A 26,912-nucleotide genomic window follows, 5' to 3' on the forward strand; every position below is an offset into this window, starting at 1 on the left:
ACCTGAAGTCTTTGACGTCGGCGTCGATGCCGTTCTGGACAGGCAAACCATTGGATTTATCCATCACATCCCCCTCCTCCTTCAGATCTCCCAATTTATCTCCATCAAACGTGCCCTTGCTTTTCTTATCCCCTTTGTCATTCTCATCACTCTCTGCATCCCTCGGCCCCTGGGCAAAACAGACATTGTTTTAACGAGCTGAGTTTTCAGATCAATTCTCCTGTTACCCCAAGATGGTAACAAATCAAAGACACATGTCACCAGAAAAGAAGTAAACATTCATTCCTACCAATAACATCACTAAAAATACAAAATATTCAATAATAATCAAAGAAGTAAGGGAATTAGCTCTCACTCTTCCAAGAGGTGTTTCATCTCCTCAGGTTTCTTCATTTAGTAACTCAAGGTTTGCTTTTATAGGCTCTAAAAATCCCATCCCAAAATAAGTTAAAGGAATTCTCTTTCTAGATGGGACTTGAGCACTTCAAAATCAACACCAGCAAATGCTGCAGGGGCACAAAGTGAATCAGAGCCTCTGTGAAGTGCCTGGCTCAGTGTCACACACAGCTCTTGACTGGACAAGTGTTTGAAAATCACCTCAGTTTTGGAGGCATCAACAGTGAATTCCAAAGCACAGCTCATTTAGAAACACTCAAATAAATCACTGCCTCAGTCATTAGCCCCTGTAATCCTGAAGCACATTTCTTTGGGAGAAAAGGGGAAAAAAAAAAAGGGGAAAAAAAGGATTTCTGTTCTGTTGAGCATTCCATGAGTGCTGTTACATCTGCAGCGTGTCTGCATTTTATTGCACTTGGGAGGAGAATAAAGGGTGGTGATGCCTGGGGCAGTGTTTTGAACAACAAAAGGGAGAGGAAAAACAACATAATTTATGATAAAAACCAGCAAGGGGCATATAAACATATTTATCAGAGGCAGCTTTGGTGCTGTCACAGGGACAGACATGCAAAGCCTGCCTTCCATTGACTGCAGGGAGAAGTGCTGGGCACACAGCATTTGTGCCTCTACCCACTGAACCCTTTTCCCACTCTCTCTGATTGGAGGGAGGGATTTTCCCCTTATATTCAGAGAAAAAAAAAATGATCTGAAAGCAAAAATATTTTGGTGTTGCTTCTGGAAGAAAATAAAATTGTGTTTTCTTAATATTCCTTGGAAATGCCACCTGTAAAGCCAACCCAAAACAAAGGAGTGCTCAGCAGTGACAGCTGGGTCACCACTGTCACTCTGATTGTGGTGACACCCCTGTCTGGCCCCCAGCTGGGATAAACTGGCTCCTTGTCCTGAGGGCTAAAATCCCAAAAACCCTCCCTGCTCTGAGTGCTCACATCCCAAAAATCCTCCCTGTTCTCCTTGTCCTGAGTGCTCACATCCCAAAATTCCTCCCTGCTCTCCCTGCTGAGTGTTCACATCCCAAAAATTCTCCCTGCTCTGAGTGCTCACATCCCAAAAATCCTCCCTGTTCTCTTTGTCCTGGGTGCTCATATCCCAAAAATCCTCCCTGCTCTGAGTGTTCACATCCCAAAAATCCTCCCTGTTCTCCTTGTCCTGAGTGCTCACATCCCAAAAATCCTCCCTGTTCTCCTTGTCCTGAGTGTTCACATCCCAAAAATCCTCCCTGTTCTCCTTGTCCTGAGTGCTCACATCCCAAAAATCCTCCCTGTTCTCCTTGTCCTGAGTGCTCACATCCCAAAAATCCTCCCTGTTCTCCTTGTCCTGAGTGCTCACATCCCAAAAATCCTCCCTGTTCTCCTTGTCCTGAGTGCTCACATCCCAAAATTCCTCCCTGCTCTCCTTGTCCTGAGTGCTCACATCCCACAAATCCTCCCTGTTCTCCTTGTCCTGAGTGCTCACATCCCACAAACCCTCCCTGCTCTCCCAGGGCTCTCCCAGCTCCCTGGGCAGCCCCACTGAGGGCCAGCAGCCCCAGCAGGGCTGAGGGCAGCAGCCAAAGGAGCTCTCCCACATTTCTGGAGCTCTTTCCCCACTCCAGGCTGGCTTTGAGGCCAGCTCTCCCCACATCCATGAACTGCAGGCTGTGCCCCTTCCTCACCCCACACAAGGGGGGTGCCATTCCCCAGGGAAACACACCCAGCCACAAGCAGGAGCTCAGGGAAGGGTGCCTGACACCAATCTGTTTGTTAGGGAGGTTTTATCCCAAAAAACAGCAAGAGGAAAAATTATGCCATGACATTATCACCAGGTAAAGGGTTTGGAGCTGGAATCCCATTTCAGGCATCAGCACCAATCTAGCTATGATATTTTCTGAAAAACCCCTTTTTTTAGGATTTTTTCTCCTGAGAAGTTGAGAAGCCTCAGGAACAAAATGTGAACATTGGTTATCTGCTGCTGTGGAATGCAACAGGTGCATCTGTGATTGGTCTCATGTGGTTGTTTCTAATTAATGGCCAATCACAGTCAGCTGGCTCAGACTGAGACACAAGCCTTTGTTATCATTCTTTCTTATTCTATTCTTAGCTGGTCTTCTGATGAAATCTTTTATTATTTTAGTATAGTTTTAATGTAATATATATCATAAAATAATAAATCAGCCTTCTGAACCATGGAGTCAGATCCTCATCTCTTCCCTCACGCTCAGACCCCTGTGACACCATCACAGACCGTGGCAGCCACAGGCTCAGGGCAGCTTTGTGGGACCTTTCCCAAGGATTAGCTTGGATGGGCTGGTTCTGCTGGGGGCTTTTCCAAGAATCCCAGCACTTCCCATCTCCCACCCCACACCCCCAAGCCAAGGTCTAAACCTGCCCTGCTTGAGGGAAGAGCTGAACTGAGAGCAGAGAGAGAAAGCTCTGCCCTAGAAATGATTGCCAGCCAAGCAAAGGGAGGAAAGCACAGAGATGAGACACTTACAAATGCTCCTTTCCTTAGGCAGGAGTCTCCAGGAGATGAGCTCAGCACGTACTCCACCATGCTGACCCCCAGCCCGCCGCTCTCCGAGCGTGGGGACAGCACAGAGTTCACCTCACTGTTCACATGGAAGCCCTGCCCAGGTCTTCTCTGCACCATAATTGGCTGGGAAACCGAGTGATCTGCAACAAAACACGGCAAACTCTCACAAGCACATCCAACTATTCAAAGGAGGCAAATGAAATCATTCAATGTGTACTCCCCAGGGGCTTATTTGCACTCAGAAGTGCCAATTCTGGGATTCTGCTGGTGGCCATTTGTTAAACCAGGATGGCTTTCTCATTTTTTAAATACTACAATGTGCAAACCTGCAAGTGAGAGCTAGGTTTAAAATCTAAACTTATAAAATGTCAGAAATGTAAGACTAATTAAAGGTTGCAATTAAAAACTCAAAGGTTTAGTTTTTAGTTTTAGTACAATTCTTGCATGAGCAGAGTGAAAACAAGTTCTGGCTTGTCATTTAAAACATGATCCTGCTGCTCCAGCAGCCCTGTGCCCTTTGTTCCACCAATTGTTGTGTTCATGTCAGGATCAGAGATTGTTTTTGGCTGCTCTTTCCTCAAGGAAAGGTTTCTGAGGAGTTCATTTCTCCCTCCTCATCCCCCTGTGCTCCTGCACCAGCCCAGCCCTCTGAGGCTTTGAGATCCAACCAGGGCAGGCTCAGGGGCTCCAAACCCGGCTGGGCTCTGCAAAAATCCCTGCCTGGGGAGGGGAGAGACCCCAAATGGGGAGGGGAAAGGGGGGGGAAATGGGAAGGGGGAAAAAGGGGAAAAAAGGGGGAGAAAAAATGGAGAAAAGGGGGAAAAAAGGGGAAGAAAAAGGGGGGGAAGAGAGAAACGGGAGGAAAAGGGGGGAAGAAAAAAGAGGAGGAAAATGGGGGGAATGGGGAGGAAAATGGGGGGGAAAGGTTCGGAAAAAGGGGGGGAAGGAAGGAAGGAGGGGGGAAAAGGGGGGAAAGAGGGGGAAAAGAGGGATAAAGGGGGAAAAGGGGGGAAAAAAGGGAGAAAAGGGGGGGAAAAGGTGGAAGGGGGGGGAAGGCGGGGAAAAGGGGAGGAAAAAGGGGAAAAGGGGGGGAAATGGGGGAAAAGGGGGGAAAGAAGGAAAATAGGGAAAAGGGGGGAAAGGGGGGGAAGGGGGGAAAAAGAGGGGGAAAAAGGGGGAAGAAAAGGAATAAAAGGGGGAATAAAGGGGGGAAGGGGGGAAAAGGGGAGGAAAAGGGGGAAAAAGGGGAAAAAGGGGGGAAAAGGGGGGAAAAGGGGGGAAAAGGGGGGAAAAGGGGGGAAGAAGGGGAAAGAAGGGGAAAGAAGGGGAAAGAAGGGGAAAGAAGGGGAAAGAAGGGGAAAGAAGGGGAAAGAAGGGGAAAGAAGGGGAAAGAAGGGGAAAGAAGGGGAAAGAAGGGGAAAGAAGGGGAAAGAAGGGGAAAGAAGGGGGAAAAAGGGGGAAAAAGGGGGAAAAAGGGGGAAAAAGGGGAAAGGAGGAGAAAGAGGGGAAAAAAGGGGGGAAAAAGAGGGGAAAAAAGGGAAGGGGATTCTCTGCTCCTGGCAGCAGGCAGGGAGTGAAAAGCAGCAGGGCTGGGGGGATGTGGAAGGAGCAGCAGTACCCAAGGACACTGACAGTGCAGCTTCCTCCTGAAGCAGCTGAAGGCAATTCCATCCTCTCCCTGCTCCTGCCTGAATTCCTTTCCTTTCCCCATCAGCGTGGCCACAAAGGCACTTGGGTCAGGGGGATTTTTTGGGCAGAAAGTTTCCAAAAAATGGGAAAAGCTAGTTTTAACCCAGCACCCCAGTTCTGTGTCCCAGGAGGGGAAGGAAGGGCAGGACTGCAGCTTTGAGCTGGGCTGACTCTGAAGGGTCTAAATCCACAACTTTGGGGAAGAACAAAACCCCAAATCCATGTGGGAGGCCTGCAGTGCATCCTGTGGGCAGGGACGGAAAAGGGATGAGGCAAGGGAGATCCAGAGCTCACCTGGATGGACTGAGGGGATTGTGGGGGAAAAAAGCTTCCAAAAAAAGGGGAAAAGTTGGTTTTAACCCAGCACTGCTGCCCCAGGAGTGGAAGAAAAGGCAAAACCCCAAATCCAGCAGTGAATCCTGCAGAAAGGATGGAACCAGGGGGGATCCAGCCTCACCATCCCATGGAGGGATTGTGGGGGCAAAAAGCTTCCAAAAAAGGGGAAAAGCTGATTTTAACCCAGCACTGCTGCCCAACACCATGTCCCAGGAGGGGAAGGAAGAGCAGGACTGGAACTTTTAGATTTTAAAGGTTCTGAAAAGCCTTTAAAGGTTCTAAATGCCCAACTCTGAGGCAGAGGAAACCCCAAACCCAGCAGTGAATACTGCAGGAAGGATGGAGTCAGGGAGGATCCAGCCTCACCATCCCATGGGGGGATTGTGGGGGCAAAAAGCTTCCAAAAAAAGAGGAAAAGCTGGTTTTAACCCAGCACTGCTGCCCCAGGAGTGGCAGGAAGGGCAGGACTAGAACTTATAGATTTTTAAAGTTCTGAAAAGCCTTTAAAGGTTCTAAATGCCCAACTCTGAGGCAGAGGAGTGACACCCCAAATCCAGCAGTGCAGTCTGTGGGCAGGGATGGAGCCAGGGAGGATCCAGGCTGCACCACCCCATGGGGGCTGCAGGGCATGGGGGGATTGTGGGGCGGAAAAACTTCTAAAAAATGGGAAAAGTTGATTTTAACCCAGCACTGCTGCCCCAGGAGTGGAAGAAAAGGCAAAACCGCACATCCAGCAGTGAATACTGCAGGAAGGATGGAGCCAGGGGGGATCCAGGCTACACCATCCCATGCAGGGATTGTGGGAGCAAAAAGCTTCAAAGAAAAGGGAAAAGTTGATTTTAACCCAGCACTGCTGCCCAACTCCATGTCCCAGGAGGGGAAGGAAGGGCAGGACTGGAACTTTTAGATTTTAAAAGTTCTGAAAAGCCTTTAAGGGTTCTAAATGCCCAACTCTGAGGCAACTTTGAGGAGTGACACCCCAAACCCAGCACTGAATACTGCAGGAAGGATGGAGCCAGGGGGGATCCAGCCTCACCATCCCATGGAGGGATTGTGGGGGCAAAAAGCTTCCAAAAAAAGAGGAAAAGCTGGTTTTAACCCAGCACTGCTGCCCCAGGAGTGGCAGGAAGGGCAGGACTAGAACTTTTAGTTTTTTTACATTCTGATAAGCCTGTAAAGGTTCTAAATGCCCAACTCTGAGGCAGAGGAGTGACACCCCAAACCCAGCAGTGCCTCCTGTGGGCAGGGATGGAGCCAGGGGGGATCCAGGCTGCACCATCCCATGGGGGCTGCAGGGACTGGGGGGAAAAAGCTTCCAAAAAAAAAGGGAAAAGTTGATTTTAACCCAGCACTGCTCCCCCAGGAGTGGAAGAAAAGGCAAAACCCCACATCCAGCAGTGAATCCTGCAGGAAGGATGGAGCCAGGGAGGATCCAGGCTGCACCATCCCATGGGGGCTGCAGGGACTGGGGGGTTTGGGAGCAGAGCCCTCAGGGGCTGCTCCCTTATTTATTGTGGGGAGCCAAAAGGAAACTTCCAGACAGAGCTGTGGGATGAATGGGAACAGCACAGGGAGGGATGGGAAGGGGCTGGGGAGAAGATGCCAAGCTCAGCTGGTCCCAAAGCCTGGCTCAGCCCTAATTCCCCTCAGCCCCAGGCTGGGACAGGCAGCACCCAAAACCCTCAGGGCCCAGAGTGACCCAGCCAGATACATGGGGAGAAGCTCTGCCCCCTTTTCATGGCCATTTTTCAATGGAAATAATAGAAAAAGGCCTTATCACTAATTTTAAAATGGGTATTTTTATCAGGGAAAACCCCACACAAGAGTGAGGTAATGCCATTTCCTGGGAGCTGTAAATGCCATTTCCTGGGAGCTGCAGGTTTTGGGAGCTGCACCAAACCCCAGTTCTCTTCCAGCAGCAGATTCATGACAAAAAATCCATGGACAGGACAAATCAAAGATCAGCATTTCAAACCCAGCACTTGCAGGTTGTTTTTTTTTCCCTGAATATTCTCCCCCAAAGTTCAGAACCAGGGAGAGTCTCTGAGCCAAGAACAAAATCTTTGGCAGATAAAAATCAATATTAATTCAAAATCTCCTTTTTGTTCTTTTTAAACTGAATGTTGCTCTCCCATCAAGTGCAAACTCAGGGACAGTCTCTGATGCAAGAACAAAATCTTTGGCAGATTTAACTCAACACTAATTCAAAACATCATTTTATTTTTATTTAACTGAATGATGGGTTTTGGTTGGTTGGTTGGTTTAGTATTTTAAAAATGAAGGGACTCTTTTTTATTCATCTTGTCTTGTTGTTGTCCAAGACCTTTGTTCAAACTTTCAGCTGATCCATCCCAAGGCAGAAAACACATCAGAAATTGAAATTTTCAGGGTAATTAAAGGTTTTTAAGCAGATGAATATGAATTTACAAATATTCACATTAGACAATGTTCTAACATCCATGGATATCCTAATTTTATCACAAAGCAAAGTAAGGTTTTCTATTTGTTTTTATTACATAAGCCAGCTGGGTTTTTAATTTAAAGCTGTGTCACCAGGCCATGGATTTAAGTAAATAAATTGCACATTTCTGTATTCAACCCCAACTAAATGAAGGAAATAATTGAGCTACCTGATGTTCCCCAAGCACTGTCTCTCCACTGATCTCCCAGAAATATCCCTTTTGGTCCATCTTTGCTGGAATCATCAGATTCCCAAAACTTTTTACCCGGCAACAGCTGCTGCAATTAAAAAAAAAAACAAAACAAAACAAAACACAAACAAAAAAAAAAGAACAAAACAAAGCAAAGCATGATTAAAATAAGTATAAAATGCAAACATAAACCCCATAAGCGTCTCCCTTCTATCAGGTATTTACCATTACACACAAGTGAGATAACCAAATATTGAAATGTTGACATTCCCAGGTGAAAGCTGAGGGAACAATTGCACGTCCCCATTGCTGATGTTCCTCCCAGCCCAGGAGCCCCCACACATCAGACACACTCACAGACACTCTGCAGCCTCTCTGCACTCACACGGGAAATAAAGAGGGGAAAATATTGTGAGATATTCCTGAGATCACCTGGGAATAAATTCCTGTCTGCCAATGGGAGCTGCTGCTGGAGGGATGGGAAATCAGGGATGGGAAAGGTCAGGAATTCCCATTTCTCCTGCTGGAGAGATAGGAAATCATGGATAGAAAAACCTCAGGAGGTCCCATTTCTCCTTCTGCTGGAGGGACAGGAAATCAGGGATAGGAAAACTCAGAAATTCCCATTTCTCCTTCTGCTGGAGGGACAGGAAAGCTCAGAAATTCCCATTTCTCCTTCTGCTGGAATGACAGGAAATGAGGGATAGGAAAGGTCAGGAATTCCCATTTCTCCTTCTGCTGGAGGGACAGGAAATCATGGATAGAAAAACCTCAGGAATTCCCATTTCTCCTTCTGCTGGAGGGGCAGAAAATCAAGGATAGGAAAACTCAGGAACTTCCATTTCTCCTTCTGCTGGATGGACAGGGAATCAGGGATAGGAAAACTCAGGAATTCCCATTTCTCCTTTTGCTGGAGGGATAGGAAAGGTCAGGAATTCCCATTTTTCCTTCTCCTGGGGGGACAGGAAAGCTCAGGAATTCCCATTTCTCCTTCTGCTGGAATGACAGGAAATGAGGGATAGGAAAGGTCAGGAACTTCCATTTCTCCTTCTGCTGGATGGACAGGGAATCAGGGATAGGAAAGCTCAGGAATTCCCATTTCTCCTTCTGCTGGAGGGATAGGAAAGCTCAGGAATTCCCATTTCTCCTTTTGCTGGGGGGACAGGAAATCAGGGATAGGAAAGCTCAGGAATTCTCATTTCTCCTTCTGCTGGAGGAGGGACAGGAAAGCTCAAGAATTCCCATTTCTCCTTCTCCTGGGGGGATAGGAAAGCTCAGGAATTCCCATTTCTCCTTCTGCTGGGGACTCTGGTGCTGCAGGGGTTCTTTGGGAACACTGGTGGGAGTGAGGGCAGCACCTGCCCCGTGTGCAATGGGACAGAGCCACCCTGAGCTGGGACAGCCCATGGTCCCGGCTCTGGAGGTGGCAGAGAGAATTTCCATCCCAGCCCACCCTGCCAGGGAACAATTCCCAATTGCCATCCAGCCCTGCCATTCCTCAGGCACTGGCAGCCATTCCCTGGCTCCTGTTCCTCCATCCCTCTCCTGATCCCTCCTCCCGTTCTTGAGGGGCTTTAGGAACAGCTTCACCAGGGATCAGCTCCACACTGGGAACTCCCAGCCCTGAGGTGACAAGGGGACAATATCCCAGGAAATCCTCTGGATGGGATGGATGGAATCCCCAGCAGCACATTCACAACAAATTAACCATGAAATGAGCCCTGCCTCGAGCTGGGATAAAACTCAAGGCACTGAAGATGAAAAGAACCTGAATGTGCCTGAAATTACCATGGAATAAACAAGAATCATCGGCTCTGGGGATCTCCCCTCTGGATCAGGAGTGCTGATAAATCCTGATTGGTATCTGTTTCAATACCCTGACTGATAGCAAGTTAAATATCCTGATAAGCACTTCAATATCTCGATTTGCTATCAAATTCCATGCCCTGATTGATATCAAATTCAATATCCAGACTGATACCAACTCCTGCTGGTAACTCCAGCAGCAGAAGTGCAGATCTAAGGCTGAACTTGAGGAGTAAATCAGCTGCTGGATGCACCAAGAACTGATTTCTCAGCTCTCCTGAGCTGGTTTAAAGCACAATCACAAAGCTGTGCTCTCCTTCCCTCCCCAGCTCAACAGAGCTGTTTGTTTACAAACCCAATCAGTCTGCAGTGATTTCAGGCAGGATTTCTCCTCACACCCTCAGCATGTTTCAGGCTGCTCCGGGATAAAAGCAGGGGCCTTGCCCCATGCTCCCCTTCCTGCCACCCCAAAATAACCCCAAGGGGAGGGCAGGGGGCTGCCCTGAGCAGCAATCACTGCAAACACAGCTGAACCTGCTGCTCCATCTGCACCAGGAGGGGGGGACAAGCCAAGGCACTGCTCTCCAGTATTTATAAACAGCAGCACACCTCAGGTGGCTTGCAAATTCTTTTAAGCTTCTGTCATTCCCATATTTCTTCAATTGCAGCTATTTTTATTCCTGCTCTTGCCACAGTGCAGAAATAACAACTCTGCTCATGGCATTGCAAGGAATTTTAAACAGAAAGCAGCACAAACTGATTCAAGTGAATTTTAGCTGCAATTAAACACTTCCCATTTCCCCTGACCACACCTCACAGTGCAGGACACAAAATGTTCTACAGCCACAGCTCAAAATCAGTGAATCCCAGAATGGTTTGGGTGGGAAGGACCTGAAATCCCCTCCAGTGCCACCCCTGCCATGGCAGGGCCACCTCCCACTGTGCCAGGTGCTCCAGCCTGGCCTTGGGCATTGCCAGGGCTCCAGGGGCAGCCACAGCTGCTCTGGGCACCCTGGCACAGCCCAAACCTCTCTAACCAGCCCTTGCCAGGCTACAAACCCCCTGTGGCAAATGGCACTGGGGGCACCTGGAACCAGCCAGGAAATCATTCTTTCCTTTCCTTTCTCCATTTGCTGCAATGGGTTTTGGTGCTGGTTTCCATCCTTGATTGAGGAATGTGAATGCCAGAGTGGTTTGGGTGGGAAGGGATCTTCAATGGCAGCTGATTGCAGCCCAGGGCCACCTGCCACTGTGCCAGGTGCTGCCAGCCCCAATGTCCAGCCTGGCCTTGGGCACTGCCAGGGCTCCAGGGGCAGCCACAGCTGCTCTGGCAATTCCAGCCCAGCCCCTGCCCACCCTGCCAGGGAACAATTCCCAATTGCCAAGATCCCATCCAGCCCTGCCCTCTGGCACTGGGAGCCATTCCCTGGCTCCTGTCCCTCCATCCTTGTCCTCAGTCCCTCTCCTGTATCCCTGAAAAGAAAATCATGGAATTGCTAAGGCTGGAAATTTCTGTTCTGCTCATTTTTTCCTGCCTCTGCCCTGCCTGCAGGACCCAAACTCCTCTCATCGTTTATTTCGACCTGGGAAGAAATCCCTCCCTGGCAGGGTGGGCAGGGGCTGGGCTGGAATTGCCAGAGCAGCTGTGGCTGCCCCTGGAGCCCTGGCAGTGCCCAAGGCCAGGCTGGACATTGGCACAGTGGGAGGTGTCCCTGGGGTGTCCCTGGGTGGGCTCTGAGACCCCTCCCCACCCACAGCACTCTGGGATTCTCCAGCACAGCCGGGGCTGCACCGGCATTTCCTGCTGGAGAGGGATCTGCAGCTAACCCAGCCCTGCCCTCCTCTACCCCTTTCCTAAGGAAAACAAAACCTTTACCTGCACAACTGCACCCCAACACCTTCTGAATTTTGCAGTGAATCACACCCAAGGCTCACAAAACATTTTCATTCTCACTGTGTCCTGCACAAACCCCAGCCCTGTCCCCTCCAGTTTAACCTTTCCCCACCAGAAGCACCAAATTTCCAACTGGAACTTCTGCACCATCAGCAGAAACAAACAGAGGGGAGAAGCTCAGCTCACACAGAGATTCCAGAGCTATTTCCAGATATCAGGGAAACCCCAAATCCAGTATTAACAGATGCTAACAGGGGAGGGGGCTTTGTTCTGTCAAGTGCTGCTCCAACCAACACAGAGCATTAGCAAGCAGCAATCAGCTGCAATTATGCAACAGGCTGCTAAGACAATGAATTTTTCCTCAGGGAAAGTTGTCAGTTGCAATGGAAGAAAGAAAAAAAAAGGGTATTTTAAGCGACTCTCATGCAGTTGTGCAGGTTGGAAATTTCAAAAGAACAAGCAGTGGTTTAGAATCAGAGTGGTTTATTCATTCCCTGGTTTTTATTAAAATTGACCCTATCCAGTATGAAAATAATCCTGCTAAGCCCTCTTACAAAGGACTTACCAGTTAGGCCAATATTCAATTTGGCAGAGCAGGGAAGAGGGGAGGACTTACCCATCATCAACAAAAGCAATTCTTCCAGCAGCCAGGGCACAGAGATCCCACTGAGATGGGATTATGAATTAGACAAATTAAGAAAACTGATCCCCTTCAGACAAAGCAAATACTAAGACAAAAGCAGCCATCTGTGCAGGGCAGAACTGCGTTTGTCTGCAGCAACAGGCAGGGAAGGCAGCGAGGGTGTCCATGGGTGTGTGCAGTCCTGCTTTGTACTGCAGATGTTATCAGCTTGGGCAGGGAGGGGAGCACCTGGCAGCAGTGCCAGCTGTGCCAGCCCTGCACAGGGAGGGGAGAACCCAGCAGCAATGCCAGCCCTGCTCTGCCCTGCACACCTCTGGCACTGCCCTGCAAGGAACTGGCATTCCCTGCCTGCTCTGGGACTCACACTGCTCACAGCTCTGAGGACAACAGGAAAGGGAGCACAGGACTGGGAATGTCTGACCATTCCTTCTGCTCCATCTGCTCCCAGCCCTGCCCTGAGCTTTCCTGAAGTGCCAAGGGAGCTGCTGTGGCACCATCACCAACCTTGCTCTACTGTTCCCATCTCCACCCTGGCCCTATAGCTCCCATCTCCATCCCAGCCCTACAGACTCCATCACAACCCTATGGATCCCATCTCCATCCCAGTCCCACTGTTCCCATCTCCATCCTGATCCCACTGATTCCATCTTCAACCTGGCTTCACTGATCCCATCTCCATCCCGGCCCCACTATTCCCATCTCCATCCTGGCTCCAATCCCATTTTCAGCACTGCCAGCACTGGGGAAACTGGAAAACCCAACCCAAACATTATTCCCAGCTGCCAATGAATTATCAATTTATGGGGCCAATAAATCATAAATTCATGGGAATGCAGCACATCAGTAGCACAGAAAGCAGAGGCACAGGGGTTTAGTTTGGGGTGGTTTTTTCCTTCATTTTTGTTTGGTTTGGGGTTGTTTTTTTTATCCAGGTACAGAAGTGTCCAGCCCCAGTCTCAGCACCACTGGGGCTGTGTCCCTGTGCAGGGGTTTCTCCAGAATCTGCCCAGATGTGCCATTAACCATGGACATGGGCACAGAATGATGGAACATCCTGAGCTGGAATATCCACAGGGATCACTGATCCAGCTCCTGGAGCCCAACAGCCCCAGCCTGGGCATCCCTGGAGCTGTGGCAGCCTCGGGGCCGTGCCCATTGCCTGGGCAGCCTGGGCAGTGCCAGCACCCTCTGGGGGAAGAGCCCTGCCCTGGTCTCAGCCTGAGCTGCCCTGGCTGCTGTCCCCTATCCCTGTCCCTGCCTCTGCAGGTTCTGATGCCCCAGAGTTCCCCTACAAGGATCCCCAGGGGCTGCAGGAATTTCACTGCCCAGCACTGCAAGGGCAGCAGCCCAGCAGGAATTCAACACTTTCAGTGAAATGCACAATTATTTCTCACCAGCATTTCTCTTCCAGGGCAATTCCCTGCTCCCCCCAGCACTCCAGTCTGAGTCGAGCACCTCCAGTTGCCTCATGACTCTGTGTCCCCATCCTCCTCCCACCCTCGGATTAAGTTTCACCAGCACCTCACCCAGCTGCTCCTGACTCCAGACAGACTTTGCACAACCTACTCCAAATGCCTGAGAGGGCTGGGGACAAACCCAGCTGCACCCAGAGCCCCTCTGTGTCCCCAGAGACACTGCAGCCACACTCCCTGCTGCAAAGGGACAATGAAACCCAAGGGATTTCAGTGAGGAAAAGCAGAGATGCAGCTCCCATCCTGGGGCTGGGGGAGAAAGGGAACTTGTGCTAAGGCAAAGATAAGGGCCAGGGCTGTGGGATCAAGGGCCAGATGTGCTGGGCTGAGCCACAGCACCAAAATCCCACATGGAGCTGCCAGACAAAGCTCCAAGGTGAGTTCTTCATCCCAGAGAACAGCCTGGACATGGTGCTGGAACAGAGGGACAGCATCCCCTGCCCCAGAGCTGCTTCAGCACTACTGAGCAGTCACTACAAACAGCACAAAGCTTTCACAGCTCAGAGTGGAGAAAAGGGGGCTCTGGGACCCTTTTCAATCCCTGCTTGAGAAAATACTGCACTTCCACTCATTGGAAATTCAGGAATGTGAGGCTGAGAGTCTGAGGATGGAAACAGCCCCAAGAGAGAAGAAAGTTGTGGGTGCTTTTAAATTATTCTTAATGCTCCCAGATAAGGATATCTGTTGATCTCCAAGCATTACCTACATTTTGGAGAGCAGGATAGAGAAGAGATTTAACTGTTTGACAGTGCTCTTTAACAAACTGCTCTGATGTGCTCACAAACTCCTTCCATCACTGAAATCATGACTGTGCTTAACAAGGAGCAAGGAAATGAGAAGATAAAAGAAATCTAACACTAAATGCAGAAATGCTCTTCCTCATCTTTCTCCACTATCAATTTATTTCAGACTCTCTGACTTTCTCCCCAAGTTTCCTTCTCATTCCAGGAGCAGAAGGGGTGGAAACCACCAGTGCCTTGTTAAGGCATCTAAACTGCACAAAATCCAGGTGAGGACCATGGTCCTGAAAGCCAAACCAGATCCTGTGGGATCTCTGGAAATCAGCCTTGGAGAGATACAGAGAAAAATCAACAGCTAAAGAATGGAAACTGTGAGACTGAGGGAGAAAAGTCCCAAAAGAAACAAGAAATAGTGCTTTAGCTGAAAGAGAAGGGTGAGATGTCACCTTTCCCAGAAAAAGCCAGCTCACTCCAGCATGTGGAAAAGCCCAGTGACAAAAAAATGTCATTGCCAAAACTTTCTGCATCACAGTTACAAGAAGGGAGAAAAAAATGAGTCATCACTGGGAGGCAAAGCTCCAAAACACAAACCCAAACTGGCTCCTGTCAGAAATGCCTAAATAAACCAAAAGCTGTGAGAACTCAGCATTTTTAGGAATTCCTTCAGGCATTCCAGCCCTGTGACCTTGTGTCCTGGAGTTCTGTGCTCACTGGGAACCTGCTCCCAGCCAGCCTGGGAATGAACCTCCTGCCCAAAGGAGGTGTCACCAACTCACAACATTCCCACCCCCAGCATTCCACAGGCAAGATGCACATGGAGCACAGCAGCTGCTGGGCAGCAGCTTCAGGCAGGTTTGGAATGGCAGGTTTGCTCCTCTGAAAATCCTTTCCAACTTTCTCTTAGTCAATGGTCTTGGGGTAAATTAATCCAACCTGGAGAAATGGATTTTCCTCTCAAGTCACATCAAAATCTAACCCTGGATTATGGTTTTCTACAGAAGAAAGGGGAGAGAAGGAAAGGGGGAAGGGAAAAAAGGAAAGGGGGAAAAAGGAAGGAAGGAAGGAAGTGGCGGAAGGAAGGAAGGAAGTGGCGGAAGGAAGGAAGTGGCGGAAGGAAGGAAGGAAGTGGCGGAAGGAAGGAAGGAAGGAAGGAAGGAAGGAAGGAAGGAAGGAAGGAAGGAAGGAAGGAAGGAAGGAAGGAAGGAAGGAAGGAAGGAAGGAAGGAAGGAAGGAAGGAAGGAAGGAAGGAAGGAAGGAAGGAAGGAAGGAAGTGGCGGAAGGAAGGAAGGAAGGAAGTGGCGGAAGGAAGGAAGGAAGGAAGGAAGGAAGGAAGGAAGGAAGGAAGGAAGGAAGGAAGGAAGGAAGGAAGTGGCGGAAGGAAGTGGCGGAAGGAAGTGGCGGAAGGAAGTGGCGGAAGGAAGTGGCGGAAGGAAGGAAGGAAGGAAGGAAGGAAGGAAGGAAGGAAGGAAGGAAGGAAGGAAGGAAGGAAGGAAGGAAGGAAGGAAGGAAGGAAGGAAGGAAGGAAGGAAGGAAGGAAGGAAGGAAGGAAGGAAGTCTTTGACCTGAGAGAGGGCACCTCCCTGTGAATCCCACCACACCACACCACACCGCAGTCCTGGTTTGCTCTTCTTCTCCAAAACAGCAACTTCAGGGTTCCAAGGTTAATATTTTTTACACCTGGCTCATGCACAGGATGGATTAAACATGGAGCAAATAAACTGGTCTGAGCTTGAGAGGAGCATCAGACTTGCACCAAGCTGAGCTGCCACACATGAACATCCTCCTACCAGCCATGATTTTCTCCTCTGTCCTTCCACAAGGGACTCACTAAAGGCAGAAGGAACCAGGCAAGCCAAGGAAATCTTTCCATCCAACTTCCAGGAACCTACAGGAACAAGCTACTCTTTCAGGTCACTCCAAAACCAGGTAAATTCTCTTTTTTCCAAGAAAACCAGTGGGGATTTCACCCTAAATCTGCCACCTCCTTGCTGCTGTGAGAGATTAAATTAACTCTGGCTGGGCTCTGTGAAGTTCCAGCTGCAGGCCCATTATCTGTGCCCTGCTCTTACCCCTCCTGGGCTCACCCTGCCCAGTTACTCCAAACCCTCAACACAGCCCTGGCCTTTCTGCAAGAGCCAAAAAAAGGTGGCCAGGACTGCAAACAGAGCAGCAGACAATGCCCCACAGCCAACGAGGCCTGAGCTCAGTGAATCCCAAAATAAACCTGCTCAAGGCTTGGGACACCTGTCCCTAGCTGGATTTCGAGCTGTTGTTGTGCAGCCACTCTGTCCTGCAGGATGAGCCAAGAGGTGGAAGGTGAACTGAGAGATGGATTCCAGCCTGGCAGGTTTGGAGTTGGATCAACCACACACACACACACAAACACACACACACACACACAAACCTTGCAGACAGAACAGAGAACCCTCAGCATCACACTCACCCAGCAGCCTCCAAAAGCTGCCATTTCATTTTTCCCCCTCCCAAAACACAGATTTTTTCCTCCAGGCCTCTCACTTACCTCTCCCATAGCCCGTCCCTCCAGAGCCAGCGCTTGGAAGTCGTGATTCAGCTCATCCATGGAACGCACCTATCCACAGAGGGGACAAAAGGCCATGAGAAATGCTTTTCTGTGCTGCTATTTTTATTATAATCACAGTTCAGAGCCATTTTTCTGCTCCACACTGAGAGCCTGGAACAAGGTTATGGAGCTCCAAGGATGACTTACCTTTAACACTGCCAGCAGTCACAACATTTCTATAATTTCATTATTATACACACACATGTATTATTACACACAGATTTATTTCTGTGTGTTAGATTTATACATGCACAGGAAAGGAACAACCAGCAATTACTTTTAAGACACACAAAGCCTAACACAACTGTTTCTGCTCATTTTTCACAGTGGTTTCAGGTGAGGGACTCAAGGATGAGGAGCCAGCATCATTTCAGGTGGGAATCAAGGAAAATCTCCTGTATAAACCTGGCAAATTTACAATGTAAATTACCTTTACAAATTTACAGGTTACAACGACATGAGGCAGAAAAAACCAACACTTTAATTTGATGAAAACTGAGTCATTTAGAACAGAAAAATAAAGCATAAACTTGAAACTGTTGGATAAATAAATTGACAGAAGCACAGAATGGATCCACAAGGATGATCCAAGTCCAGCTCCTGTCCTTGCCCAGACCCCCAAAAACCCCACCCTGGACATCCTGGGCTGGAATATCCACAGGGATCACTGACCCAGCTCCTGAAGCCCCCAATGATCCCATCCTGGGCTGGAATATCCACAGGGATCACTGACCCAGTTCCAGGACCCCTCAATGATCCCATCCTGGGCATCCTGAGCTGGAATACCCACAGGGATCACTGATCCTGCTCCTCAACACCCCAACAATTCCACCCTGGGCATCTTGAGCTGGAATACCCACATGAATCATTGATCCAGCTCCTGAACCCCCCAACAATCCCATCCTGGGCTGGAATATCCACAGGGATCACTGATCCAGCTCCTGGAGCCCCAGCCTGGGCATCCCTGGAGCTGTGGCAGCCTCGGGGCCGTGCCCATTGCCTGGGCAGCCTGGGCAGTGCCAGCACCCTCTGGGGGCAGAGCCTTGCCCTGATCTCAGCCTGAGCTGCCCTGGCCCAGCCCCAGCCGTGCCCTGGCTGCTGTCCCTGTCCCAGAGCAGGGATCAGTACCTGACATGGACTGGAAATGCTGAAACTGCAGGAAAACCCTTCTCCTGCTTCTCACTGTCAAATCTCAGCTGCTGGGCACACAGGAGGAAGCAAACTCAAACAGAAACCCCAACTCTGGACTGGAGGCCAAAGCCCAGCAGCTGAGGCACGTGCTGGGATGGAGCAGGTGACTGCCCCCCCGTCCCACTGCAGTGTCCCAGCACCACCAACACCCTGCACAGCAGCACCAACTCCCCTCCTACTCAGTGTTTACACACTCCCTGCAGCCCAGCAGGGCTGAGGCACCTCTCTGCTCAGCAGGGAGGAGTTTATCAAGCTTTAAAAAGGAGTTTATAAAGTGTTTAATGAGTAATAATGCCCACCCTGATCCAGACTCCTTGCAGCATGCTGCAGGTTTACACACAGGGCTCAGTCCTGGCCCTGCACAGAACCCTGCCAGGCTGAGCAAGGAGCTCAGCAATCCCTGCTGGCTGAGTTACAGGGCAAAAAAATCCCAAAAACTGCTCAAATGCTCATGGCCCACCAGTGACCAGCACTGGAGTGTCACACCACCAGCACTGACCCTAACCATGCCTTCTGATACTGCAGCACCACTTCCAGCAGGACCAGGACCTTGGGATTATTTTTATTTCTATTCTAAAATAATATACTGTAGATCTCATCTAAAACAATATTTTATAGATCTTAACTAAGACAATATTCTATAGATCTCAAACAATATTCTATAGATCTCAACTTAATATTCTATAGATCTCAACTTAAACAATATTCTATAGATCTCAACTTAATATTCTATAGATCTCAACTTAAACAATATTCTATAGATCTCAACTTAATATTCTATAGATCTCAACTTAAACAATATTCTATAGATCTCAACCTAATATTCTATAGATCTCAACTAAGACAATATTCTATAGATCTCAACCTAATATTCTATAGATCTCAACTAAGACAATATTCTGGAGATCTCAACTAAGACAAGATTCTGAAGATTTCAACTGACAATAATTTGGAGATTTCAACTAAAACAATATTCTGCACATCTCAACTAAGGTAATATTTTATAGATCTCATCTAAGAATCAGACAGAAGAAAGCACCACATTAACCTCTAGAAATCCCCTCCAGTCCAAATTTTTCTATTCTGTGGCCATCACACTTTGCAAAGATTCGTGGTATATCAGTGAATTATTCAGTAGATATTTACATGATTTGCAAATCCTCAGGGGTCACTCACTCAGAATCGCAGTTTCAAAATCTCTCATTACTGTACCTCGGTTATTTTCAGTTCTGCCTCAGCCTTGCCACCGTCTGCAGTGACATTTGTCACACGGGGCAGTGCCACCAAGTGAAACCCTTCCCACAAGTGCGGCCACATGGGCTCCCCTGCCCTGCAGGGCCACAGAATATTGATGGCTATTTTTGCTAGTCTGGGGTTTCTGCAGCATTAACACAGGTCTGGCAGACATTACAAAGGACCTGTGGGAGTGTTGCATTCTAGGGTGGCAGATGGGGGACACAAGAACACTTAAGCTCATAAAATGACACCAGGAATCTTTGTGCAGGCAGTTTCTTTTTTCAGCAGTCAAGAGATTCAAGAGACCTCAGATATCTGGTCAAGTGAAATAATGCAGCTGTCTATAGCCATAGTGTTGCTTAAAGGATATATTCTTTCTGGTGCCTTCATCTGTAGTTGAAGGTAAAAAGTGATCTTGCCACTGTACTAGTAATAATAAATTCTAATTAGTAAATTTGGCTTTCTGAAATACTAGGAGTTTCCTACTGCATGTGTATTAACTTGTTATAAGGACAGAGAAGAGAAAAATAATCAAATTTATGTTAAAATTTCCATTATTGGAGATAATTTAAAAGCATTGTAAATTTCCTTGATGGCTAGTTACTGTCACTCTCAGAGTAACTGCCTCCTGTCACACCAACGGCCCTGGGACCAAATCCTTCCATGGAGCACTTCAAGCTGAACTCATGGAAAGTGCTGCAACCTCCAGATGTGCCAAACCACAAAAGCTGCCACGGAGCAAATTATTATTTCTATCAGGCACCTGAGGAATGGAGAAGCTGCACAGAGAGATTCAGAAGGTGATGTGAACTCACAGCTGTCCCAGCACAGCACAGAAGCCACACAAAGGCTGCTCAGAGTGTGCCCAAAAACAAATCCTCTCCCAGGAGTGGGGCTGAGCTGGGGGAACCTCTAAACAGAGCTGCTACAAAGATCCAATCACTGCATTCCCAGCTAAATCTAAAAGGATGTTAAGTGATATTTTTATCTGATTTGGTCAACATGGAATGGTTTGGGTAGGAAGGGAACTTAAAGCCCATCCAGTGGCACCCCTGGCATGGCAGGGACACCTCCCACTGTGCCAGGTGCTCCAGCCTGGCCCTGGACCCTGCCAGGGGCAGCCACAGCTGCTCTGGGAATTCTATCCCAGCCCCTCCCCACCCTGCCAGGGAATAATTTCTCCCAGGTATCCAATTTAAATCTATTCTCTGTCAGTTTGAAGCCATCTCCCCCAGTCCCTTCTCCGTTTTTCTCTGCAGGCACTGGAAAGCCACAATGAGATCACCCCAAACCTTCTCCTTCCCAGGCTGAACAATCCCAATTCTCTCAGCAGAAGGGCTCCAGCCCTGCAGATGATTGGTGGCTCCTGGACAATGCCACAGGAGGGACAGGCTGTCCCCATCCCTTCCCCAGTATCCCTCAGCCCAGCCATGATGAAAAGCAGAAAATAAAAATTGCCTTCTCTATCAGCTACCAGATGTGAGGAAATGAAGAAATTATTCATTCACAGATATTTCACATGCCTTATCATCTCTCTTTCAACAATCTTAACAAATATGGATAAAAGCATTTTCTAAATCAGGTCTTTGTGCCTGATTTTGGCCACTCTGTGCTCAAAGTGCCCATAAACAGCAATTCTCCAGCTCTTTCTCTCACACATTTTTCTTACTTTCATTGATCATTGGATCTATTTATTTGATTTTCAAAGACTGCACCCAAAGGATCCTTTCCCCATTTCTCAGTGCCTGTAATGTTAAACAGCAACACATTTTCACCTCACTGCACACAAATATCACAGGGCTCCTTCAAGAACAAAGGGTCTGAAACAGCAGAACACAAAGCCTTGACTTCCAACATCTCTGCATTCCAAAGCCAGGGATTGCTCTGCAATGACCATTAAACAACAGAGCTGCTCCTCCACCTCATCAGGATCTGCTCCTGGTACTGATCCCTGAGCTCTGAGCACAGAGCAGAGCCACGGTGGTGTCAACACAAGAAACAAGGAGGTGCACAGAGACACAACTTCTCTCCAGATGAGCACTGACAATGATTGGATTTGATTAGCAGAAAATGTGGCTCAGCACTGAAGCAGAGATTGGAAAGAAATCCAGAAGACAACGCCAGGATCAATCGGCTGCACGAGGCAGCGATGCCCTGGCACCTGGAGCTGCTGTGACATCCTGGCAGGGAGAGGGGAGCCCCACAAACTGCAGCAATCAGGAACCACACAAGGAGAGGGCAGCTGCAGTCCCAGTCCCTTGGGAAGTGATCCAAGCAAAGCTGACTCCCTCTGCTCTCAGCCAGCAGCTCCCCAAGGCTCTGGGAAGGTGTTGGGAATTTAGCTGCTAGAAAATGGAAAAGTACAAAACCATGGCTAATTCCAAGTCCGGCACCTGCAAGATAACAGTGTCCTTGGGCCTAGCTGTGGTAGGATAACAAACAGTGAAAGAGGCATGAGGAAAGAGACATGTAACCCCCCTAAGGAATGAGGAAGAGTTGATGGTATAGTTTAACCAATAGATTGCTTAGCTTACAGAATATTCATAAGCTTATTACTTGCTGTATAAGTGTCTGATGCTCTCTCCAATAAACGGAATTTGCTTATCACTCATATTGAGTGTCTGAGTCTCCCCTCACCGACAAATGGCTCGTCCCCGACAAAGGCCCTCATTTTTTCTCTGTGACAGGAAGGGATGCAGAGAGCACATCCCCCAGGAGCTCACACACACCACGGCACCCCACTCCACTAAAGGAAGGCTCTGGACACGAGCACCACGCTCTGGAAGGAGTTCATTGCACAAAACATCCCTCCCCTCCCCAGGAACGTGTGGATGCACTCAGCAGTTATGTAAATCTCATTCAAGAAGAACAATTTCCACACTAACACAGGAATGTGTGTCACTGTAACACACTCCAGCTCCAGCCACTCCACTGACTCAGAAATCGCTCCCTGCCTGCCCCATGGGAGCACACATCCCAAAGTGGGATTTGCTACCAGCCACGCTGAGAAACTGGGGCAAAACCAGGGGATCACTGCACCTCCTGAGGCTGGGGGGATGCAGCCCCTCTGCACCAGCTCCACCTCTCTGCTGAAAAACACAGGGCAAACCAAGACACAGCTGGATTCCCACTGAACAGCCCTGAGACACAGCTGGATTCCTCATTCACATCCAACAGACACAGCTGGATTCCTCACTGCACACCCAAGAGATACAGCTGGAATTCCTCATTCCCATCCCTGAGGCACAGCTGGATTCCTCACTGCAAACTCCTCTCTCTGTCAGACCTCCAAACCTCACTCATTCTCCCAAATCACTGAGGTGGGAAAAGATCCTGGAGACCATCAAGTCTCAGCTGTGCCTGATCCCACCCTGTCCCCAGCGCAGAGCTCTGAGTGCCACCTCCAGGAATTGCTGGGGCACCTGCAGGGATGGGCACTGCAAAGCTCCCTGGGCAGCCCCTGGCAAGGCCTGAGCCCCCTTTGCATGGGGAAATTCCTGCTGTGCCCACCCTGAGCCTGCCCTGGCCCAGCCTGAGGCCGTTCCCTCTGCTCCTGTCCCTGTGCCCTGGAGCACAGCCCGACCCCCCCGGCTGTGCCCTCCTGGCAGGAGCTGTGCAGAGCCACAAGGGCCCCTGAGCCTCCTTTGCTCCAGGCTGAGCCCCTGCCCAGCTCCCTCAGCCTCTCCTGGGGCTCCAGACCCTGCCCAGCTCCCTCAGCCCCTCCCCAGACACTCCCCAGCCCCTCAGTGTCTCTCCTGGCACGAGGTGCCCCAGCAGTGGCAGCACAGGGACAGGCACTGCCCTGCTCCTGCTGACACACCCAGGTGGCAGCGGCCTCTGGCACACCTGGGCACACCTGGGTCCCTGCTCAGACTGTCACCAGCACCCCCAGGGCCTTTCCCAGCTTTCCAGGCTCCGTCCCAGCCTGGAGCTGCTGGGGCTGTGGTAATCCAAGGCAGGACCCTGCATTGCACCCCAGTAATGCTCCCAACCCCCCTGGCCTTGCACTGGTGCTCCAGGGACCTTTCACAATCACAGCAGCAGCCAGCCCATCCTGCTCCAGAGGACAAAAAGTATTAAATGCTTCCAGCTCTCCTGTTCTGCACACTGCAACAGCCCAAAGCCATTTGTCCCATGGTCAATGGCCACTCCACACCTCACACACTGCACAGGAGCCTCTCAGCAGCTCTGAACCAAACACAGTCACCAGGATTTTCCAGCCCCTGGAGCAGCTCATTCATGTCAGGCAGCCACCTCACACAGGACAACTGCATTTTCTTTCCTTTTAAATACGATTAGACAGCCTCAGCACCACAAAACTCAGTGACAACAACTCAGAAGCAAATGTTTTCCTTGTCCCAAAGCTCCCAGACACCAGCCCCTGTCTGTGTCTGGAACATTTCTGAATGGCTGGAGCTGTACCAGACAGGCACCAAGCACCATTCCAGCAGGTGGGGATGTGCTGGGACCTGCTGCTCACCCAGCACCCACAAACCCAGGCAGACACTCTGCCCTGTCTCCAAGCCCCTTAAATACACCCCAGCACAGATTTAAGTTCTCCAAGTTCTCATGCAGAAGAGCAAAGACTCAGATGCTCATCACAGACATTACCAAAGATCCACTGGTCTGGATCACCCTGGAGAGAGAATGGAGGAACAACCCCACACACAGGGATGGGACTGAGCCCCTCCTGCTCCAGCTCTGCACCCCAAACAGGCCCTGGTGTCCCCTGGGGTAAAAAACTGCACAAGGGTCATAAAGGTGCTTCCAGGGCTGGAGCCCCTCTGGAGCCAGGCTGGGAGAGCTGGGGGTGCTGCCCTGGAGAGGAGAAGGCTCCAGGGAGAGCTGAGAGCCCTTGCAGGGCCTGAAGGGGCTCCAGGAGAGCTGCAGAGGGACTGGGGACAGGGATGGAGGGACAGGAGCCAGGGAATGGTCCCAGTGCCAGAGGAATGGCAGGGCTGGATGGGATCTTGGCAATTGGGAATTGTTCCCTGGCAGGGTGGGCAGGGGCTGGGCTGGAATTGCCAGAGCAGCTGTGGCTGCCCCTGGAGCCCTGGCAGTGCCCAAGGCCAGGCTGGGCATTGGGGCTGGCAGCACCTGGCACAGTGGCAGGTGTCCCTGGGCTGCAATCAGCTGCCATTGAAGATCCCTTCCCACCCAAACCACTCTGGCATTCACATTCCTCAATCAAGGATGGAAACCAGCACCAAAACCCATTGCAGCAAATGGAGAAAGGAAAGGAAAGAATGATTGCCTGGCTGGTTGCAGGTGCCCCCAGTGCCATTTGCCACAGGGGGTTTGTAGGCTGGCAAGGCCTGGTTAGAGAGGTTTGGGCTGTGCCAGGGTGCCCAGAGCAGCTGTGGCTGCCCCTGGAGCCCTGGCAGTGCCCAAGGCCAGGCTGGGCTGGCACAGTGGGAGGTGTCCCTGCCATGGCATTGGGTGGGGTGGGATGAGCTTCAAGGTCCCTTCTGAACCCTGAAACCACCTGGGATTCCATGAAAGCACAGAATGCCAGGACCCCAAAGCTGCAGCAGCCCCAGAGCCCAGGATCCAGGGCACTGCTGGCACTGCTGGCACTGCCAACTGCAGCTGACTGGAGCCCAGCAAAGCCCGGCCCCGGGGAATGGCACTGTCAAAAGGGATTCTGCACTCAGGTCAATTAACAGCAGCCAGGGCCCCAAACTGTCCTTCTGATTACCAAACACCGAGCTGAAGACCCAACAAATTAGCATGAAAACAACAAGGAATTTACCTTGCAGATTTCCAGGACTGTATTTTTTATTCTAGAATAATCCAAGGGGGTTTTTCATGCCCTGAGAGCGGCCAGCAAAGCATGTGAATTGGAATTTTAGGTAAATATTAATGTCAACAGTGTGTGTTAATACTGCACCTTATATTAAGCAAATATGGTTGCTAAAATGACCTTTACATACAAATTCCAAGTGCAGGGCTGTATCACATTTCAGCTATCCCAGGGGATTGCACACCAGTTTTTTATATATTAAGGAATCCTCATTTATGTAGAATTTACATTCACCTGGGCAGACAGGCAGCCAAACTATCCAAGGCTAAATTTCACTCTCAGCCCCAAAGGATTCTTTTTCTTTCTCCTTATCCAAGAGCTGTTTCACAAGAAGCAAAAGGCAAGTGGAATTAAACAAAGAAATAAAACAATCTGGCATACAGGAGAGGGGAAAAAAACCCAGAAAACTAATTAGAAATTTCTTTGGAGAAATAGAACATTAAAAATATTTGCTAAGAAATATTCCAGTGATGATCTAAAGTGTCTCTAAAAGTGCAGTGTGAAGCCGGATTTATGAATTTTTATTTAAATGCTGAACATTAAATAGATGAAATATCTGTATTTACTGGGGGTGGCAGTGACTGAAGAGGGTTTGAATTTAGCCAATATTGAATATTTAGCAGAGGGGAAGCAAAGCAAAGCAAAGCTGTGCCAGCCCAGCTCTCCAGGTTCCCATTCCCTGCTCCCAGCCCAGGACCCACCATCCCTCCCTCAAGTGGAACATTTGTTCCTCCATTCCCCTCCTGGCCAGGAGGGATCTGCACAGCCACAACTCCTGCAGCTGGAACATGCAAATGGATCATTTCAATATTCCTCTGATCTGCACTAAATGCAGAGCCCAGTGCTGCCCTCAGCCCTGCACACCAAAGCAGGAATCCCACAGATCCCCACAAGGAATCCATTCTGCCCTCAGCTCCTCTCTCTGCCACCCTGGCACACAAAGGCCTGGCCAGGGATGGCTGCAGGGACCACAAATGGTGGGAAGGATTCTCCTGCTGCTGCCTGAGCTCCTGCAGGGCCTGAGGAGCCTCCCAGGATCCCAGCTCTGCTGGGGGATCTCTCCTGCTGCAGAGAAATGGGAGAAATTGTATCATTGTTGTATTTCTGTGCACAGACAAATGTCCTGATTTCTCAGCTCGAAGATTCCTGAATTCCAGACTGATTTGGGCTGGAAAGGACCTTCAAGCCCCTCTCATTGCACCCCTGCCATGGGCAGGGACTCCTCCCACTGTCCCAGGCTGCTCCAACCTCTTTCCAACCTGCAGGATCCAACAGCATTTGTTTTGTTTGTCAGAAAACAAGATGAGACCCCAAGTTCTCCCTATTTGTACAAGCCAGGGGCTTACCCAGAGCACCTCCAGAGTGTGATTACTCCTTGGATATTGATTTTTTTTAATTTATTTATTTTTAACTCCTGTGCACTCTGCAAATGGCAATATAACATTTCCATCCATTTGGCCTCTATATTTTAAGATTTGCTCAATTTACAATGAAAACAACCAACAAAAAAAAAACTCCAACCAAATACTTCTATAGTAAAATATCCCTGAAAAAAAGACAACATTACTACAGAATTGAGACAGGAAGAACAAAAATCATCAAAACCAAGAAACATCCTTAGAATGGAGAGGAGAAATCAAAATCAAGAAACATCCTTAGAATGGAGAGGAGAAAAACCAAAACCAAGAAACATCCTGAGAATGGAGAGGAGAAATCAAAATCAAGAAACATCCTTAGAATGAAGAGGAGAAATCAAAATCAAGAAACATCCTGAGAATGGAGAGGAGATAAATCAAAACCAAGAAACAGCCTTAGAATGGAGAGGAGAAAACCAAAACTTAGAATGGAGAGGAGAAAACCAAAACCAAGAAACATCCTGAGAATGGAGAGGAGAAAACCAAAAGCTCCAGCTGAATACTTTGATTTATACACTCACAATTGTTAA

The 26,912-nt window shown here is 49.3% G+C and overlaps 1 protein-coding gene across 7 annotated transcripts in view; it reads right to left on the bottom strand.

Moving 5' to 3' along the window:
• PUM1 (pumilio RNA binding family member 1) overlaps positions 1-26,912 on the bottom strand; it is a 101,643-nt gene that overhangs the window by 62,442 nt on the left and 12,289 nt on the right. For 5 of the 7 annotated variants that reach the window (XM_074555882.1, XM_074555886.1, XM_074555887.1 and 2 more), the window contains exons 3-6: positions 16,678-16,746; positions 7,581-7,689; positions 2,887-3,065; positions 3-169 (exon numbers count right to left, since the gene is read on the bottom strand). In XM_074555882.1, the coding sequence (XP_074411983.1) occupies positions 3-169; positions 2,887-3,065; positions 7,581-7,689; positions 16,678-16,746 (524 nt within the window). The remainder of the gene's footprint in view (positions 1-2; positions 170-2,886; positions 3,066-7,580; positions 7,690-16,677; positions 16,747-26,912) is intronic. The other 2 variants (XM_074555888.1, XM_074555885.1) reach the window with 1 other exon arrangement.

Source organism: Zonotrichia albicollis, chromosome 20 (genome assembly GCF_047830755.1).
Source record: "Zonotrichia albicollis isolate bZonAlb1 chromosome 20, bZonAlb1.hap1, whole genome shotgun sequence".
In the NCBI taxonomy this organism is placed as follows: Eukaryota; Metazoa; Chordata; class Aves; order Passeriformes; family Passerellidae; genus Zonotrichia; species Zonotrichia albicollis.